This window comes from Pantherophis guttatus, chromosome 14 (genome assembly GCF_059756535.1).
Source record: "Pantherophis guttatus breed Tessera chromosome 14, ASM5975653v1, whole genome shotgun sequence".
In the NCBI taxonomy this organism is placed as follows: domain Eukaryota; kingdom Metazoa; phylum Chordata; class Lepidosauria; order Squamata; family Colubridae; genus Pantherophis; species Pantherophis guttatus.
This window is the reverse complement of record NC_142076.1, coordinates 2,412,609-2,432,945: the sequence shown is the minus strand read 5'-3', so window position 1 is coordinate 2,432,945 and position 20,337 is coordinate 2,412,609. Positions and strand designations below refer to the sequence as shown.

The 20,337-nt window shown below is 48.2% G+C and overlaps 1 protein-coding gene across 1 annotated transcript in view; it reads right to left on the bottom strand.

Annotated features, from left to right (window-relative positions):
• Positions 1–18,437, bottom strand: part of CACNG3 (calcium voltage-gated channel auxiliary subunit gamma 3) — a 76,475-nt gene extending 58,038 nt beyond the window's left edge. Inside the window, exon 1 of the mRNA XM_034420611.3 lies at positions 17,929–18,437. Within this exon, the coding sequence (XP_034276502.1) occupies positions 17,929–18,139 (211 nt within the window). The 5' untranslated portion in view covers positions 18,140–18,437. The remainder of the gene's footprint in view (positions 1–17,928) is intronic.
• Between the last annotated feature and the right edge of the window lie 1,900 nt (positions 18,438–20,337).

Sequence of the window (20,337 nt, the reverse complement as noted above, 5' to 3'; positions counted from 1 at the left end):
TGAACGGCAGAGGGACGAGGATGTCCTTTGCAAGCACAGCAGCTTAGCTTCCCCTCTCCTGCCAAGAGCCTGTCCAGTGTTGGGACATGGGCCTTCCTTTACCAAGGAAGAAGGAGGCATCACAGTGGCCTACTCTGAAATGTTCCTTCTACTGGGATTGCTATTTCCGCTTTTTTTTTGCTGCAGTTGCTCTTTTCTGTTGTGGATAGAAAACAGCTCCGAAGACCTAGCAAAATGAAAGGCAGAACTTATCACTCATGTCATAAAGATCTCTATCTTCCTGATCTGCCTGATGGCTGAGAGTCTCCCCCACCAGCTATCTTTAATACCTAGAAGACAAAATACCTTTTGAGTAACAGGGAAATGATAAGCCAGGATAATTGTGCTATTTGCTCACGGTGTAGAAAAGGAAAGACCTTCTGGGATCACACGCACGGAGCAGAGGCTTAAAGTGGATATGTAAAAGCTTGGGTTTTAAACGTGGTCTTTCTTGCAGCTTGCCCATGTTGGGTATGTTGCCTCCAAAGAAGATACCAGCAGGAGTTGGGGTTCATGAAGATCTTGGACCTGGAGTCCCAAAGGATGCCCGTGAAGGCTTTCAGAAAGCAAAGGTTCCTTTTCAGCTCCTTGGTTCTTTCTTGGTCCGCAGAAGAAGACTCCCTGGTGCTCCATGGACACTGAGCTGCTTCTCCAGCCTCATGCCATTTCTGTGCTCGCAGCTCTGCAGATGTGAGGGGGATGGAGGTCACCCTGCACCAGGTTCTTCGTTTCTACCACTGTTTCTTCTGGTACCAGCAGATTTCGGTGTCAGGTCATATCCTCCATTACATCTGTAGATGTGGTAGAATGGAGGACAGCATTTGTATTGTCAGGTCTGCCAGGCTTGGCTTGGCGCCTCACAGACATCCTGCCATCAAAGGCTAGAAGTGGGAGGTGGGTGGGTGGGAGGGAGATAAAGCTGTGTGTGTACGTGATGGGAAATAGGGAGGAGGAATGACAGGTGATGAAGTCCAGAGAAGCTTGGCACCAGTTTGCAACAGAATCCAAGGCCAGGCACCCTGAGAAAGAATGTCTATCATCCCAAAACATCTCAGCGTTCTCAAAACATCTTGGCAAATTCTGATTGGCTGAAGATGGACTGGTCATGAGGGATGGCTGGGATGAGGGGAAACTCTTTTGTATCTTTTGAGCACAGAAAATCCAGAGCTAGCCTAAATTTACTGCAGCCAACATCTTTTTAGTAAAAGGACCATTCGCTTCAACCTAATGGAGTCGAGGGTCTTTCTTTCCAAAGAGATCAGATTGGGGCAGGTCTGACATGTATTCTCTGTTGACTTCAGTATGACAACTTGAACCTTTGTTTCTGATGCAATTTCATCTTTTCCATGAAATCAGGTGGGAAACAAATCCTGAACATTTTGAAGATTATAGGATCTCCTACCGGATTTCAAAGAAAATGCTGCAGGGTATCCTTCCTAGACCTTAAGACCAGCCTGAACCTGAAGCCTTGCAATGCCCCTTGATTGTAGATGAATCCACCTCACACACAAAATGATTAACAATTTAACTTCTGAGTCTGCAATTAATGGGAGTAACGCCGATAGTGGTGACAGTTAATGAAATGTGCAATCATGGCTGTCCTTATTTAAATATCAATCTTGGTGAGTTCCTGGTCCTTGTTTCCAAGGATGCAATTGGATCAAGGATCTGAACTCAAATGGCCAAGAGCAATTCACGTAAGAGCAATTCATTTCCCAGTTTGTGGCTTGCCATTATGCCTGAATTTCAGATGTTATAATGAGAGCTTAGATGCTATGTTTTCTTCTATCACACTGACAGCTGATTATTGAGCCATTGCTGAGTTCTGCCAATACATATGAAGAGAGGAATTAGGAAAGACTTCAGTTAGCAGGCAAGGACTCTACTCTTAGCCCAGCATGATGCTGCTTGATCAAAAGGTTCAGTCCAGCTTCCTGCTGGTCCCTTACATCTCCTCTCCCTCTGCCCCCCTTGCCTCCCCTCCTGAATGCCAAGATCCATATCAGACTGTGGCTAATTCTAACCAAGCAATGCTTGATAGCTGGGATTTTCTAACGTAGTCTGAGCCAGAGAATAGATGGTGCCTTACTCTGAGATAGATGTGAAGTTTTCCTGTATATCTTATAAAGTTAAAACTCAAATTAATATTTCAGTTAAATCATCAGGATCTTTAGCCCCCAAGAGGGGCAACTACAGAACTAGGAGGGAGGAAGAGAAGGCTCGAGTACAAGGTCTCCTTGCAACGTCCTTCTCCTTCTGTAGCAACTGTGTCCTTCCTTCCAGAGACTTAATTGTCAGGAACCCCTTCATGTACAGGCAACAACCAACAGTGCTGGAGAGGCCTACACACAACAATCCAAGGCAGCATTCAGGAACTGTTGATGTATTTCCTGCAGCATAATGGAATTGTCAAGAAACCCAAACTGCTTCTAAATGTTGGCTTGAGGTTTCTACCAACTGCCTTCTCTTTGTCAGCTGTTGCAGCCATGGCAGCATTTTCAATACCTGGGCATGGCTACTGGTGCTTTGTGCCTGTACTATGCACTGCCAATGTTGGATGATGCCATCACAATCTTTTCTCCCCAGAATTGGACCAAATACGGGGTTCGATCTGGGGCAGTTTCCTCATAGCTGTCAAGGGTGAGATGCAACGGATATAGTTTCTCCCCATGGGCTGCAATCCTGGTACTGAAAGTATATAAATCCCCCTTGCCCCCAAATCTACCTTCCCAGAAAAGAGGAAGGCACAATCCCAAAAAGTTGGGCCAAGAAGTCGATCTCTTAAGACAGGGGTCTCCAACCTTGGCAACTTTAAGCCTGGAGGACTTCAACTCCCAGAATTCCCCAGCTGGCTGGGGAATTCTTGGCTTAGAGTTGCCAAGGTTGGAGACCCTTGTTCTAAGAGATCAATGTAATCTGCAACTGATGTGGATGATCTACTTGACCGGAGGGGAGCTTTATATAGGATTGAGTCAGGTCACTATTTGGAGAAGTCTCCAGTATTCGTCACATTAAGAAGCAAAGCAGCTTCCTGCACATGATGATCAATTCCACCATATCCATTTCCTTCTATGCTAGATTTCTACCTGCAAGGTAGTTACTTTCTTAGCCTGAAAGATATTTAACATTCGGTCTCTTATAAGATTAAGCTAATGGTGATTACAACTACCCCGTCAAATCTTTCCACATATTTAGTCAATTGGGGGCAGAGACAGCTAAGAGTCTGTACTTGGAAAGGAATCTTAGTAAGATGAGCCAAGGCTGGCCCACCACTGACAGAATAAATCCACCTTCTCAGTCGAAGACAGCCTCCCACATCCCCGAGTTTTCTTCCCAGGCGCTTCATTCAAGCAAAATGTCTGATTTAATCTCCAACGTGTTGCAGCAAAAGCATTTTCATCAAGGACTCGAAGGGTTCACTGATTCCAGAATCTTCCCAGGCTACTGGACATCTTGTGCAATCTCACTCCTCTTCATGAGAATAGAATACAACAGAATAGAATAGAATAAATATAGAATAGAATAGAATGGAGGAGGAGGAGGAAAGAAGGAAGAATGGAATGGAATGGAATGGAATGGAATAGAATAGAATAGAATAGAATAGAATAGAATAGAATAGAATAGAATAGAATAGAATAGAATAGAATGGAGGAGGAGGAGGAAAGAAGGAAGAATGGAATGGAATGGAATGGAATGGAATGGAATGGAATGGAATAGAATAGAATAGAATAGAATAGAATAGAATAGAATAGAATAGAATAGAATAGAATAGAATAGAATAGAATAGAATGGAGGAGGAGGAGGAAAGAAGGAAGAATGGAATGGAATGGAATGGAATGGAATGGAATGGAATAGAATAGAATAGAATAGAATAGAATAGAATAGAATAGAATAGAATAGAATAGAATAGAATAGAATAGAATAGAATAGAATAGAATGGAGGAGGAGGAAAGAAGGAAGAATGGAATGGAATGGAATGGAATGGAATGGAATGGAATAGAATAGAATAGAATAGAATAGAATAGAATAGAATAGAATAGAATAGAATAGAATATAGAATGTATAGAATAAATATAGAATAGAATAGAATAGAATAGAATAGAATAGAATAGAATAGACCCATGCTATATACATACATACATGTCTCTGTCTGTCTCTGTCTCTGTCTCTGTCTCTGTCTCTGTCTCTGTCTGTCTGTCTGTCTGTCTGTCTTTCTATCTATCTATCTATCTATCTATCTATCTATCTATCTATCTATCTATCATCTATCTATCTATCTATCTATCTTGTTGTTAACCAAATTTGGCTTTCCTAATTGATGTTGCTTGTTGGAAAACTGCTAGTAAAGTTGCAGATGGTGAGGACTTGACTCTAAGATGCTGCAACATGCCAGTTGCCCAGTGTCTGAATTTTGATCATGTGACTGTGGGAATGCTGTAATAGAAGTGCGCAAGTCAGCTTTTTCAGTGCTGTTTTAACTTTGAATGGTCACTACAAGTGGTTGTAAGTACAAATGGTTGTAAGTGCAAATGGTTACAGGAACTAGGTATGGCTAGTCTAGAGAAAAGAAGGACTAGAGGTGAAATGATAGCAGGGTTACAATATTTGAGAGCTGCCACAAAGAAGAGGGGGTCAACTTAATTTCCAACTTAGTTTCTTGTCTTGCTCCAGAAAGCAAGACAAGAAACAATGGATGGAAACTAATCAAGGAGAGAAGCAACCTGGAATTAAAGAGAAACTTCCTAACAGTTAGAACAATTAATCAGTGGAACAGTTTGCCACCAGAAGTTGTGGGTGCTCCATTAGTGGAGGTTTTTAAGAAGAGACTGGACAGTCACTTGTCTGAAATGGTATAAGGTCTCCTGCTTGAGCAGGGGGCTGGACTAGAAGACCTCCAAGGTCCCTTCCTACTCTATTCTGAGTCTGATATTCTGTATATTCATACAGGTATGTTCACACATATATAAGCAGACACACCCTTTATTTTTATTTTTTTACATTTTTTCACACTATTTGAAGGAACACCCCACCCCCCAAACTTCATATCAGTCTATAAGGCTTTAAATAGAACTGTTCCAAGGCAATAACAGGAATATAAAATACTGAGGAAAAAGTGTGTTGGTGATAGGAGACTCACTTCTCAGAGGAACGGAATCAACAATTTGTAGACTGGACAATCTATCAAGGGAGTCATGCTATCTCCAAGGAGCAAATATCAAAGATGCGACTGAGGCTTACTAAAATAATTAAACCCCCAGATTATTATCCCTTTCTCCTCTTTCCTGTGGGGACAAACAATACAACAAAGAGCCTGAAAACGATATCAAGAGATTATAAGCAGCTAGACGTGAAAGCCAAAAAAATTGGGGTACAGGTGGTGTTTTCATCTGTACTTCCAAGGAAAGGACAACATCCAATGAAGAGAATGGAGGATTTTAGAAGTAATCCACTGGCTTAAAGGATGGTTCCATCAAGAGACCTTTGGACTTCCAGACCACAATCTACGTTACCTGCATGAAGGACTTCTGGCAGCGGATGGGCTACCCCTCACAAGAACGGGAAAGAATGTGTTTGGAAAACAACTGACTTGGCATACGTGAAGGGCTTTAAACTAAAATTGGAAGGTGGGGGGAGATGATCTTTAGGACCTAATTTAGGACCTAATCCCATGCATAAACCTCAAGACTACATCCAATCAAGTGGTGAGAAGGAAGGGTGGTTCTCCTCCTTTCTCTCTGACCGCTCGCAGTCTGTGTTGACAGGGGGGCAGAGATCGACCCCGAGGCCCCTTATATGTGGGGTGCCACAGGGATCGGTTCTCTCGCCCCTCCTGTTCAACATTTATGTAAAGCCGCTGGGCAAGATCATCCGTGGTTTCGGGGTGAAGTACCATCTGTACGCTGACGACACTCAGCTGTACATCTCCACCCCGGATCACCCCAACGATGCCCTTGAAGTGATGTCCCAGTGCCTGGAGCCCGTACGGATCTGGATGGGGAGAAACGGGCTCAGGCTCAACCCATCCAAGACCGAGTGGCTGTGGTTTCCGACGTCCCAATATAGTCAGCTGGCGCCATCGCTGGCTATTGGGGGCGAATCATTGGCCCCCACGGAAAGGGCTCGTAACTTGGGCGTCCTCCTGGATTCACGGCTGTCTTTAGAAGAGCACTTGACGGCCGTGACCGGGAGGATTTTTCATCAGGTTCGCCTGATTCGCCAGTTACGTCCCTTTCTAGATCGGGACTCGTTACGCACAGTCACTCATGCCCTCGTCACCTCTCGTCTGGACTATTGTAATGCTCTCTACATGGGGCTCCCCTTGAGGTGCACCCGGAGGCTCCAACTGGCGCAGAGTGCGGCCGCGCAGGTGGTTATGGGAGCAACATGGAGCTCCCATGTAACACCTCTCCTGCGCGAGCTGCACTGGCTCCCGGTGGTCTTCCGGGTGCGCTTCAAGGTTCTGGTTACCACCTTTAAAGCGCTCCATGGCTTAGGACCTGGTTATCTACGGGACCGCCTACTACCACCAACAGCCTCCCACCGACCAGTACGCTCCCACAGAGAGGGGCTCCTTCGGGTGCCGTCGGCCAAACAATGTCAGCTGTCGGCCCCTAGGGGGAGAGCCTTCTCTGTGGGGGCACCGACGATCTGGAATGAGCTCCCCCCAGAGATACAGAGGATCCCGGATCTGCGCATCTTCCGCCGCGAGTTGAAGACGCTTTTATTTCATCAAGCGGGCCTCGCCTAAATCTTCTCCCTTTTAAGTGTAAATTTTAAATTTTTAATGTATTTTAAAATTATGGGTATTTTAAATTATGGGTATTAATTCAGCCAAATTTATTTAATTCATTTTATTCGATTTTAAATTTTGTATATCTATGTGTTTTATTTCATGGCTGTACACCGCCCTGAGTCCTTCGGGAGTAGGGCGGTATAGAAATTCAATAAATAATAATAATAATAATAAAGGGGGACTCAGATACAAAAGAGGGATGTGGGAAGCAAACACAGGATCAATCAAAAGGACTCAGATGCCAATTCACTAATGCTCAAAGAAAGAGCAACAAACAGGGCAAACTTGAGGTCCCAGTATAGGAGGGCAGGTATGCCATTGTTGCCATTACTGAAACTAGGTGGGATGAAACTCTTGACTGGAACATACTGCTAGAATAAGGGTGTCAAACTCAAGGTCAAACTCAAGGCTGGATGCGACCCTCAGGGTGCTTAGATCTGGCCTGCAGGGCCGCCCTGGAAACAGCGAAGGACCAGCCCACAGTGCCTCTGCCAGTGAAAACAGAGCTCAGGAGGGTCGTGTGAAGCCCCCCCCAGCTCCATTTTCACTGGCAGAGGGCTGCAGGAGACTGTTGTGGATGAAAATGGAGCCTGGGTGGGCCAAGTGACGTTGAGCTGACCACACATGCACACACACCGAGGTCAAACCCAACCCTGATGTGGCCTTCAATGAAATCGAGTTTGACACCCCTGTGCTAGAAGGATTTAAACTGTTCAAAAGAAACAGACCTAACAAAAGAGGAAGTGGCGTTACATTACATGTAAGAAATAACAGTTTCTACAGAAATACATAAAACTAAGGATGAAAACCTTCTTGAGTGCATATGGGTTTATATAAAAGGAAAAAGGAATGATATTGCCATACTACAGGCCACCCAACCAACCAACCAACCAAACAGAGGAAATAGATGAACTCTTTGCTAATCAGTTAATTAAAGTGTGCAGGAAGCGTGCTACAGTAGTAATGGGGGACTTTCACTATCCTGACATCAACTGGGAGACAACGGAGGTGATAGGTAGCAGAGAGAAAGTGGAGCTGCTTAATTCATTCTTTGCATCTGTCTTTATGCAAAAGGAAAAAAATAGTTTAACCTATCAAAAGCAATACTGCAGAAGAAAAAAATAGAAATACAAGTCAAAATAGTCAACACCTATCCATTCAGGATGAGTTCAAATCATCAGGACGAGATGAATTGCAACCCGGGGTTCTGAAGGAGCTGGCAAACATGATCATAGAACCACTGAACAAAATCTTTCAAAGATCCTAAAGTACCAGGGAGCTACCAGAGGACTAGAAATGAGCTGATGTGGTTCCAATTTACCAAAAAAAAAAAAAAAGAGTGGGAGGGAATGGATCCAAGAAACTACAGACCAATTGATGTCAGGCTCATCAATACCTGGATAGATCCCAGAAAAGATAATCAAACATTTGTGATAATCAAGCACCCAGGAACAAATAAGACAAGTAATAGAAGCAGCAAATGCTTGTTAAAAACAGATCGTGCCAGACAAACCTTATATTCATTCTTTGACAAAGTGACTAAATTAATGGAGCAGCAAAATGCAGTGGATATAGTATACCTGGACTTCAATAAGGCATTTGACAAAGTAGATCACAGCCTATTTCTTGGTAAGATAGAACAATGTGGAATAGATAACATCACCATCAGATCAATTTGCAGTTGCCCGACCAGCCACACACCAGCCAGTGTGTAATCCTCAATGGAGCTACATCTACATAGAGGGAGCAGGTAATGGGGCACCTGAGAACTTGGGGCTGGTGCTCTTCAACAGAGCACCTAGATGAAGGGATTGAAGGAGTGCTCATCAAATTTGCAGACAACACCAAGCAAAGGGAAATTGCCAAGGCTTTGGAAGATAGACTCAAGATTCAGAAGGATCTTGACAGATTTGAACACTGGGCCTATCCAACAAAATGCAATAGCACTAGCACTTAGACTTCTATACTGCTTCACAGTGCTTCACAGCCCTCTCTAAGCAGTTTACAGAGTCAGCCTCTTGCCCCCAATAATCTGAGTCCTCATTTTACCCACCTCAGAAGGATGAGTCAACCTTGAGCCTGGTGTGATTTGAACTGCCAAATTGCAGGCAGCCGGCAGGCAGCAGAAGTAGCCTGCAGTACTGCACTCTAACCACTGAGCTCAATATCTGCACTTGGGCAGGAAAAACCAAACGCAAAGGTCTAGAATAGGAGGTACCTGGCTCAAGAGTAATAACTGTGAGAGGGATCTAGGAGTCGTAGTGAGGGGTATGAGCCAGCAGTCTGATGCAGGTGCCAAAAAAGCCAATACAGTCCTAGGCTGTATCAACAGAAGAATAGCATCAGGATCATAGAAGGGATACTACAGCTTTATACTGTACTGGTGAGACCACAGTTGGAATACTGCATCTAGTTCAAAAAGATGCTGAGACCCTAGTAAGAGTTCAGAGAACAACAAAAATGATAGGGGATCTGAAGGCTCAATCATGAACAGTTAAGTGATCTAGGTATGTTTAGCCTAATGAAGAGAAGGGTAAGGGATGACATGATAACTGTCTTCTAATACTTGAAGGGCTGTCATAGGGAAGAGAGCATCAATTTGTTCTCCATAGCACCTGAGGGCAGGGCAGGAAGCAATGGGTGGAAGCTTTTAAAAGATAGACCCTTACCTGGAACTAAGGAAAACTTTCCTGACAGTGAGAACAATTAATCAGTGGGAAGACTTGCCTCCAGAAGTTGTGGGTGCTCCATCACTGGGGGCTTTCAAGAAAAGTTTGGACAATCAATTGTCTGGAATATATATAGCGTCTTCTGCTTGAGCAGGAAGTTGGACTAGAAGATCTCCAAGGTCCCTTTGAACCCTTTTATTCTATCCTCTGTAATTCAAAATACACTGTGACCTCATGTTGAGATTCATTTAAAAAAACAAAAAGGTAAGCAGTAGTTTTATTTCCCTATGTAGAGAATATAGAGAACTTGTTTAAGTGAAGCTTTAGAATTTATTTCTCTGCACCGGCTAATTTATAAAACATAAATCTGGTAAACTTTATGAAAAAAGCCTACCTCTTTATGGTCAAGCCTTCTATCTTTATTTTCTATATCCTTTTGTGTTCAATTGCAAAGAGATGCTGATACTCTCTCGTTGGAATGTTTTATAATATTCATACATTGAATCATAATAGAACCCATGCATACCAACATGTAAAACCAGCTATTGAAAATGACAAAGTGCACGTATTTCGGAAGGACCTAAAGACGATGCCATGTAAGGACACAGAACCAAGAAGCTGCCAGATGAAGTCTTCTGAACTTTGATTTTGGCAGAATCTTGTGTCTGCCTGTTCCAAAGAAGTCCCACTTGAGTTTTCTTCCTCAAGATCATTCTGGCTCTTTTCTCAGCCAATCGATTTGCAATGAAACTTCATTGCCTTGTGCTATTCAGGCTACTGATGGCTCTGGGTTTATACAACATGCTTCATTAGTTGACCGAATCAGTTGGTTTCCTGGGTTGCACAAGATAGAATAGAAAAGAGCTGGAAGAGCTGCTCAAGCAGGAGACCTTATGCCATTTCAGACAAGTGACTGTCCAGTCTCTTCTTAAAAACCTCCACTAATGGAGCATCCACAACTTCTGGTGGCAAACTGTTCCACTGGTTAATTGTTCTCACTGTGAGGAAGCTTCTCCTTAATTCCAGGTTGCTTCTCTCTTTGATTAGTTTCCATCCGCTGCTTCTTGGCCTGCCTTCAGGTCCTTTGGAGAATAATTTGACCCCCTCTTCTTTGTGGCAGCCCCTCAAATATTGGAATACTGCTATCATGTCACCCCTAATTCTTCTCTTTAGACAAGGCAAACCCAAATCCTGCAGCTATTCTTCATATGTTTTGCTCTCCAGGCCTTTGATCATTTTAGTTGAATATCGTGAATCATAACCTAACAAGCTGGCTGGATTTGCCCTCTCCTAAGCAGAAGAAAAGAGAAGAATTACAGTGGCATCCTCCTATGTGAATGCAGCTGGCAAAGCAGGTGGTCTGAACCAGCCTGGGTGTAGCTTTGGGCCTCTAAGTCCACCTGTTCTCAGCCCCCAATCATCTATTCTGCTCCAGCTGCCTCTGAGCCACCTGCAGAGGACACTCCTCTGTGGTGGATAGACTGGGCAAGAGGGGTTCCTTTGACAAGAGCAGATATGAAGGAATTCAAAAGGAATTCAGCTCAAATAATGGAATAATAAAAGATAATTAAAAAAAAAAGAATAATGGATGGAAACTGACCAAGGAAAGATTCAACCTGGAAATAAGGAGAAATTTTCTGACAATGAGAACGATCAACCAATGGAACAGAAGTTGCCTTCAGAAGTTGTGGGAGCTTCATCCCTGGAAGCTTTCAAGAAGAGCCTGGATTGCTGTCTGTCAGAAATGGTGTAGGGTCTCCTGCTTGGGCGGGGGGTTGGACTAGATGACCTACAAGGTCCCTTCCAACTTTGTTAATCTGTTAATCAAATATTATGTCTCAAATAATGGTCTCGAAAACAGAACATTACTTTAGAGACAGCTTGATCTAATAGTGAAGGTGCCAGGCTAGAAACTGGGAGACAGTGAGTTCTAGTCCCGCCTTAGACATGAAAGCTGGCTGGGTGACTTTGGGCAAGTCACTCTCTCTCAGCCCAGCCTGCCTCACAGGGTTGTTGTTGTGGGGAAAAGTGGAGGAAGGAGTATTAGGTATGTTAACCACCTTGAGATATTTATAAAAATAATAAGGAAATAAATAAATAGACAGGTTGCCTTTCCATCCACAGGGAGCCACAGCCTTCATACAGCTCCATGGAACAGCAGGAGTCCATCTTGGGAACACCAACTTTCATGGCAGGGGTGGGGAACCATGGCCCTTTTATTCCTTATGGGCCTCAACTCCAGCTGGCTCAGGAATTCTGGGAGTTGAAGTCCACAAGTCATAAAGGGGCCATCGTTTCCCACCTCTGCTTTATGGCATGGAGTTCAGGTCAGGGGTGAAATCCAGCAGATTCTGACAGATTCTGGAGAACCGGTAGTGGAAATTTTGAGTAGTTCAGAGGCAAATACCACCTCTGGCTGGCCCCAGAGTGGGGTGGGAATGGAAATTTTGCAATATCCTTCCCCCTGGGGTGGGGTGGGAATGGAGATTTTGCAATATCCTTCCCCTGCCACGCCCACCAAGCCATGCCCACCAAGCCACACCATACCCACCAAGCCACGGCCACAGAACAAGTAGTAAAAAAATTTGGATTTCACAACTGGTTCAGGTCCTGCAACTCTCATGGAAAGAGCCACAGATCTGCCCTCAAATCAAATCAAAAGCCTTTGGATCAGAAAGCACATCAATAAAACATACAGACCTGCAATCATGAATAAAACTTTTTTTAAATGCAATAAAATATATTACTATAGTAACTGTAGTACAAATAGCAGTGGCCATTACCAACATTTGTGCTAAACATCAACTGTAGGTAGGATGGAAACAACAAAGAACAGCACAAATTCGGGCAACCTGGAAAGCTCCATCTGGGTCTTGGTTAGAAAGAGGCATGGCAAGAGACTGCGCGCTCACCAGCAGGAGCTGTGGTGGTGCAGTGGTGAGAATGCAGTACTGCAGGCTACTTCGGCTGACTGCTGGCTGACTGCAATTTGCCAGTTCGAATCTCACCAGGCTCAAGGTTGACTCAGCTTTCCATCCTTCCAATGTCGGTAAAATGAGGACCCAGATTGTTGGGGGCAAAAGGCTGGCTCTGTAAAGCCCACTTAGAGAGGCCTGTAAAGCACTGTGAAGCGGTATAGAAGTCTAAGTGCTTTTGCTACCAGGGATCAATATGTCCCTTCCTTGATTCTGTGCAGAGCAGGGGTCTCCAGACTGGGCAACTTGTGGACTTTGACTATGAACTTCAACTCCCAGAATTCCTCAACCAGCATGTTGAAGTTGAAGTCCACAAGTCTTAAGGTTGTCACGTTTGGAGAGCCCTGCTTCTATAGAGACAGCAGCAACAGGGCACGTGACTTAGGGATACCACATGGACAGAAGCACACATGTCTCCGGCATGTAGTGGAAACCCAAGACATAATATTCCCAGGTCATGCTGTTCTTGCTACGCCTGGCTCTCACAGCCAGCAGTTGTTCAGAACAACAGTGGTATGTTGTAGTTGATGCAACCTCATTGGGGAAAAACCTATGGCAAAGCCCCCTTCCTATCACCCATTTTAGGAATGAGGAGGGGGAAATGTCAGCTGCAGGGGGCTGTGCCTCCACCTGCCTAGCTGCTGGGGAGGCTCTGGGTGCCAGCACCAGCCCAGTTTGTTTATGGAAGCTCAGGTGAGCCGTGCAAAATTCTGGCCAGCTCCCAGCTCCCCCTCGCCGGTACCGCTGCCCTGCTTTCTTCATTTTGCTGGAGGCAAACATGGCTTTCCAAGGATTGGTTCAGTGAACAAGCCACAAAGCAAGCTGGAGTCTGAGGCAGAGAACAAGGGGAGGGGGCACCACATCTTCTCGCGACAGCCCCTTACTTCAGCCCCCTGCTCTGTTGGCAACTGGCCTTTGCACTCCAGCCCCTGTCCTCACCTGCCCTTTCCAGCCGTCAGCTTGGCAAAAATCATTGTTCAGAGCACAGCTTCAGAGGCTACCTCAAAAGCTGGCAGCCGTGTTACAGCCTACGATAGAAGAAGCACCACCCAGCAAGCCCAATGCTGGACCAACGTCCTTATCTGCAGAACAAGCTCTGAGCCTGGCTGGGACACCAGCGGCCTGCAGAGACTGCAATGCCCCCCTTGGGGCAGCTGTCTGGTCCCTGGCAGAGACCCCCGGCAGGCCAATGCGGCAGGGAAATCTTGTGGTGAGATTGATGGTGCCCTGCCCATCTCCTTCAGGGGTTCGGGCCGGTCAGTGGGGGAGGCTGGGGCAGAGTCCGACTTGGGGCCCCATTCAGGGAGAGTTGCCAGACCTGAGATGGAAACATTGGTGGCTGCTCTGGAGAACCTTTGAAAGTGGTTCCTAAATGTCAGGATTGAACGGACGAGGAAAATGTGGGAACACAAGAGACGAATACCCTTTCATTATAGTTAGTTTTAATTAAGAACATGTGCAAAACATTCCTTTTAGTCTCCACCCAAAGAAAGAAGGGAGACCACTAAGAGAGCCAGTTTGGTCTCGTCTCGAATGCAGGAAGTGTTGAGTTCTAGTCCTGCCTCAGGCATGAAAGCCGACTCAGGTCACTCTCTTTCAGGCCAACCCACCTCACAGGATTGTTGTTGGGGGAAAAATAAGAGGAAGAAGGAGTATTAAGTATGTTTACCACCTTGAGCAACTTATAAAGCAATAAAGGCAGGATAAAAAATACAATCAATCAATGAATTAGAGCCAAAGCCGCCCTGTGTTAAGGCACTGATCTGATTTCCTCTGGACACTCCTATATGCTTCCCTGGGGAGTCTCGTACACACCAGACTGCAAAACGGCAGGTATTTGCTAGTCAGCAGCAAAGGTGGGTTTTTCTGTCTCTCCTTCCCGATATTTACTGTACTAGTGGCTCAGATTTCTGCCCCTCTCTCCAATCTGATAGGCCGCCTTTCCACTGTTCCTCGTTCTCCTCTGAGTAACTCTAACCCCTGAATCTCCCTCCCCTCTTGGCAGGTTGCCTTCTCAGGGCTGGACCCTTCGAAAACAGCCTAGGCATAATTGCACATAGCCCCATTCATAGCTTGGAAACAGAATTCCCGCTGCAGAGGGCTCTCCAGCACTCCAAATGCCACCCAAGCATCTGCTTCCACCCATTTCACGAGGCAGGCCCCCGGTTTCCCCCACAGAGCCACCCCTTCCTGCACTTCTCACACTCCTTATGAAGGACCAGCCCTGTCTCCAGCAGGCCGAATGCAAGGAGAAATTTGTTTCCAGCCATAAGCAAGTACCTACTTTGCCGATCAACAGCTGGCTTCCCAAATGACACGGTCTCTGAGCATATCTGCAGTGCTGTCCATAAAGTCATTCAAGCCACATGCACAAACAAGGCTCCATTTGGCTGGCTCTTTTCAGCCCCTTCTCCCCTCCCTTGCAAGCAGACAAGCCTTTCCCTGGAACAGGATGATTCCCCACTGCAAAGTGCACAACATGGAGACTAGTGAAACAGCCGGAAGCCCCTGGCAGCCAAGGCAGAGACAGATTGTGCTCGGTGGCCCCAAGAAATGGCCCTTGGAAGCAGACAAAAGTCCAACTGCCTGGCCCGCTGCCAAGCATGGAGGCCTTTGCTTTGGATTCAGGCCACACAGATGCCTCCCTCCTCCCTCCTGCCCTTGCCAAATAAGACCCAGGACTGTGTCAGAGCTGGTGCAGCAGGTGAGACGCAAAGCCGCTTAGGTAGAAAGAGATGTACTGGTGATCTCACAACGACCACAGTGCAGTGAGGTGTAGGGCTTGCAATAACAAATGTTGTTTGTAAGCAGCTATGAAAAACGCAACTGTGCCCAAGGGACCAGGAAAGATCCACTTCTATTCCAAAGCATGAAAAGGGGGGAGAAACTGAGAAACGCACTTACCCACCACCACCCTTTCTGTAAGATAATGCTCAAGATTTTGCAACTTCAGCAACACTTGAAAATGAAAATTGCCAGATGTTGGAACCTTGTTCAGAAGGGACAGGGGCACCTGAGGCCCCATACCTGAAGCTGTGTGGGGTCATGGGGACGGCAAGGGAATCATCACCCAGGAAGCAACAGTTAGAATGAAAGACAGAATATCTCAAAGGTCCAAAGGGGGGGAAAGGGTGTGCCTAGGTTGCACCTGAGCAGGATAAAGCATGAGAAATGCTGGGCTGGAAGCAATCGAAGTTAATTTTTGTTGTGAGAAACCACAACAGCCACAAATAGGTTGATGACTAGCGGAGAGGAAAAAAGGATTTTTTTGCAGATGAAGAGAGTGCAAAAGCCAGATTTTCCTGCTCAACATTAATAGAGGGAGGGGGGGAAGCATTATGTCAACTCAAAAAGGAGGAATGATAACACACTTTGTCTTTCCAGGCACAAAAATTTACCGCGATGCTGACTGTAGCATTGATACAGAGACATCTGCTATTTGTGAGGAAAACTACGGTAGCTCTAGATCAAATATGGAACTGCAGAGACACCACACTGTCAATATATTGTCAGGGCTCTAGTTTCCCCTGTTGCAACATATGGCTCTGTAGCTGGATCATGAGAAAAGCCAAACAAAGAAAACCGGATCCTTTGAACTGTGGTTCTGGAGAAAATAGTCAGGAATATGTTGGATCGCCAGAAGAACAGACAAGTCAATACCAGATGGCGAAGCAAAATCTCGCTGCTCACCAGAAGAATGAATAATGATGCTAAAGCCGAAATATTTGGGCATATCATGTGAAGGCGAGAATCACAAAAAAACCATGATGCTTGGAAAAATGGAAGAGGCCAAAATATGAAGAGACCAGGCGGTTGATATTATGACCGATGGTGGGAGCAGAAGCTTTCAAGAACTCTAAGAAGTGCTTATGGATGGACAGCCTTGAAGAAATAATGCTCATTGGATCACAAAGACTTAGAAGCAATTGAACTACCCAAAAACTAACTCCCCCCCAAAAATGGGAGCAGGTGGGGCAGGTGGGGGGGGGAGCAGCTGAACAGAATGTGGGGCCCAGGCGAAGTAGACGGGTTCTATTAAGGACTCAGTTGAGAAAGAAAGTGACAAGTGGAATTGCCTTCTAACTCAATGGTGAGCCATTCTCCTCTTCATTCACTCTCCGGATGTGCTGAGGGATCTGGTGCATCTCTAAAGCAGCTTTGATATCCAGCTGGTTCTCTAAAGCTGCCCATGGACTTTCATGCTTTGGCAAGGCACAAGGGACTGTCAGCTTCCCCTCCGTGTCTCCCCAGCTAGCCCCCTATCAAGCTTCCTCCGCTGTCTGTGGTCTGAGTGCCACCCACTCCTCAAACATTCCTCTCTTGGAACAAGAGCCACTTGTGGAAGATGGCTGGAAGCTTCCGTTTCACTGGAAACATGGTTTCTGAACTATGTGGTGTGGTCCATGGGGAGGGGGCTGCCTCCATAAGAGCCTATGAGAAGGAGCAGCCCTCTTCTCCCACCTTGATTCATGCTGCAGTTCCTGAGGTGTGGGTCTCCATGCATCACTTCCTCTGTCTGGGGGGTTTGGAAGACCAGTGGACAGAGGCAGGACTGCTTCCCAGAGGAGGTTGTACACACGCAGGCATGCACACACATATTGTACACACACTGGACAAATATGTTTCAAGGCTCAGCTTTGGGGAAGTTGAGGCTGTCTGGCTCACAGCAACCTTCCTTCCCGGGAACCCTGAGACAAAAGACTGCAACCTGCTTTGCCAGGGGCTTCGGAGGGAGGCACCAACCTGCCCAGAGGGGACTTGCTTCAGACCTGCAGACCTGCTGCTCCACCTCTTCACGCACTCTGCCTGTTGTTTCTCTCTCTCTCTCTCTCTCTCTCTCTCTCTCTCTCTCTCTCTCTCTCTCTCTCTCTGTGTGTGTGTGTGTGTGGTGCGTGTTTGCGTGTAGCTGTTAGGACTGTAAGATTTCAAGTAGGTAACATGCAGAGAAAGGAACCTCTGGCTTTCCCGCAGATGGGAGACGCCTATGGGGAGGACTGGGGAAGGAAGGAAGGAAGGAAGGAAGGAAGGAAGGAAGGAAGGAAGGAAGGAAGGAAGGAAGGAAGGATCTCTGGCTCACTGCATTTGCTCCTCTATAACTCTCTCCCGCAGCAGACTGGCACCAAGGGGGAGCTGCCCAGGAGCCAGGAGAAGTGGCCCCCGGGCGTCCGCTGTCCACCCTCCCCGCGGCTGCAGAGGCTGCGAGCGCCCACTCAGCAAGCCTTGTCCGCACCCCGACAGGCAGCCTCCTTCGCGTGGCTTCGGGCTGATTTCGGCCGGACAAGCGCGCGGGGGCAACAGGTGCAGCCCGGCCCGGAGCGCCCTCTCCGCTCCTGGCTCCCCCGGGGAATGCCGCGCGGGACCGCCTCGCCCGGCGGCCGGAGCAGGCCAGGAGGCGGCCTGTCCCGCCCGGCGCCCCCCGGCCGAGCCGAGCCTCGGCCGCCCGCATGCCTACCTTCCAGGCAGCAGGTCCGCCACAAGCCCGAGTGCGTCAGGACTTCCTCGTTCTTCCGGCTGGTGTCGTTGTCGCCGCTGGACTTGGTCCTGCAGACGCCGCGGGAGTAGAGCCAGTAGTCGGTGCCCACCGCGATGGTCATGAGGCTGAAGGCGGCGAAGGCGCCCAGGGTGGTGATCAGCATCTGGACGCCGCGCTCACACATCCTCATCGCCGCGCATGGCCCCGCGGGCGGGCGGGCGGGCAGCGGCCAGCCGGCCGGCCGAGCCAGACTGCGCTCAGCCCCGAGCAGGCGCCGCGCCGGCGAGCCGCGGCCCCGCTGCGGACTCCCTGCCCGCCCGGCCCCGCTGGGACGGGGCGCGCGGCTGAGGAGCAGCCCGGCGCCGGAGCCCCATCCCCGGGCGCGCTCGGCGGCGGGAGGGAAGGCGAGGGCTCCGGCGAGCGCGGCGCGCGGTCTGCGTGTGCCGGAGCCAGCGCCAGCCCGCCCGAGCAGCAGGCGGCGAGGGGAGGCGGCGGCGGCGGCGGCGGCGGCGGCGCGGCTGGCGGGAGGAGGGAGGCAGGAAGCCCGTCACGGCAGCAGCCCCTCCCGCCCAGCAGCCGGCCGGCCCCGGGAGCCCTGCGCAGGCGGCAGGCGGGGAGCGCTCCCGGCCGGAGGGTGCTGAAACGGACAGCTCCCGACCGGCCCCAGCCTGGAGCCGCCGCCCCGCCCCTCCCGCCCCTCCCCTCCGCCGCCCCGGCTCGGCTTTACCGCTGGGGAAGGGGCTCCGGGGCCACCCTAGTCCTACTGCCCGGCCTGGGCTACAAGGGAAAGACCCGGCGGCGCAGAAGGACCCGGAGGGAGGCTGTTGATCCCCCGGGACGTTCTCGCCAGGAGACCAGCCCAGCCCACGCCACCCCTGCCCCAGGTCCAAAGCTGGATCCACCCAGCGAGGATCCCCCTAACCCTAACCCATTGAGACTGGTGTCGCTGGCTGCCATCTGCCCGAGTCCGAACACCCCCTGCGTGGCTTCTGTGGGTCGGGGGGGGGGGACTTAACCAACAGGTAAAGGTTCGGTGGCGCCTGGGGCAGAGAGAGATGCCCACGGACTGGAAAAGCGGAGGGCAGCCCGGGCCAGAAAGGATTCAGCCAAGGTTGCTGCAGCAAACAGAAGTCCCCAAACGAGACTGGGCAGGATGGAGCGGAGAAGCTGTTCCAGGGGCTCCTTGTCCCACCTGTAGCCCTAGGAAAAACCCTCAAGGGATGGAAAACCAGCCCGGGGGGGCGGGCTGCAGAGCCACAATGTCCCCAGACAGCCTGGGCTTTCCCTGGGCCAAGATTTGTGTGGTTGCTGATAGAAGGAGGTGAAGGAAGGGACTGGCACATGTTTAGCAGCAGCACCACGTCTGATGTCTGCATGTTGTTTCCCAGCTCCTCCAGTTGCTTCTGCCCTGCCAAGCCCCAGGCAAACCAGGGGCCCAACACAGCCAGAGGGGGGTACAGGTCTGTCTTTAAGAGTCCAGGTTCCTGGAGCCAGGAAGAGCCAGGCCTGCGGAGCAGGAACTGAAGAGGAATCGAACAAAAGGCTCCAACTGTGAGACAAAAAGTCTTGTACATCGTCAAGAGGAAAAAGGAGGTTTCAGCTGAGGAAAGAAATCCCTGAAAAAATGCCAGAGGCCTCAGAGGGCTTTTCAAAGAGGGGCAGCAAGAGGAGGACAAAGGGCCCCCAACCCCAGTGGTCAACTCATGTTAGGCTTGGCTCCGTGGAACACATGTCGATATTTGGATTTTATTGTCTGTCTTAGCCCTAGATGCACCCCAAGGCTCTGGCAGTAAAACCAACCCCTCCAAGGACATCTTAGCAGCTGAGATGTGGGGACTGGAGGCTAAATTTAGGGGGTTGGAGGCTAAAACATACAAAGAACAGTTACAGAAATTGGGAATGCCTAAAGTGAAAAAAAGTGACATGATAGCAGTGTTCCAGTATTTGAAGGGCTGCCACAAAGAAGAGGGGGGTCAAATTATTCTCCAAAGCACAAGAAGGCAGGACAAGAAACAATGGATGGGAACTAACCAAGGAGAGAAGCAACCTAGAATTAAGAAGAAATTTCCTAATGGTGAGAACAATCAATCAGTGGAACGGCTTGCCTTCAGAAGTCATGGGTGTTCCATCACTGGAGGCTTTTAAGAAGAGACTCAACCGCCACTTGTCTGAAATGGTCTAGGGTCTCCTGCTTGAGCAGGGGGTTGGACTAGAAGACCTCCAAGGTCCCTTCCAACTCTGTTATTCTATGTTCTTTGAGAGTATCTTGCTGACCTTGGCTGCTCTCAAAAAGCAAATCCAGGCCCAGGCTTAGCTAGAACTTGGAGGAAACTTCCTCAGAATCCCCTGGACTGTAAGTGAAAGTTGGAAGTTGGAGAACAACCAGGA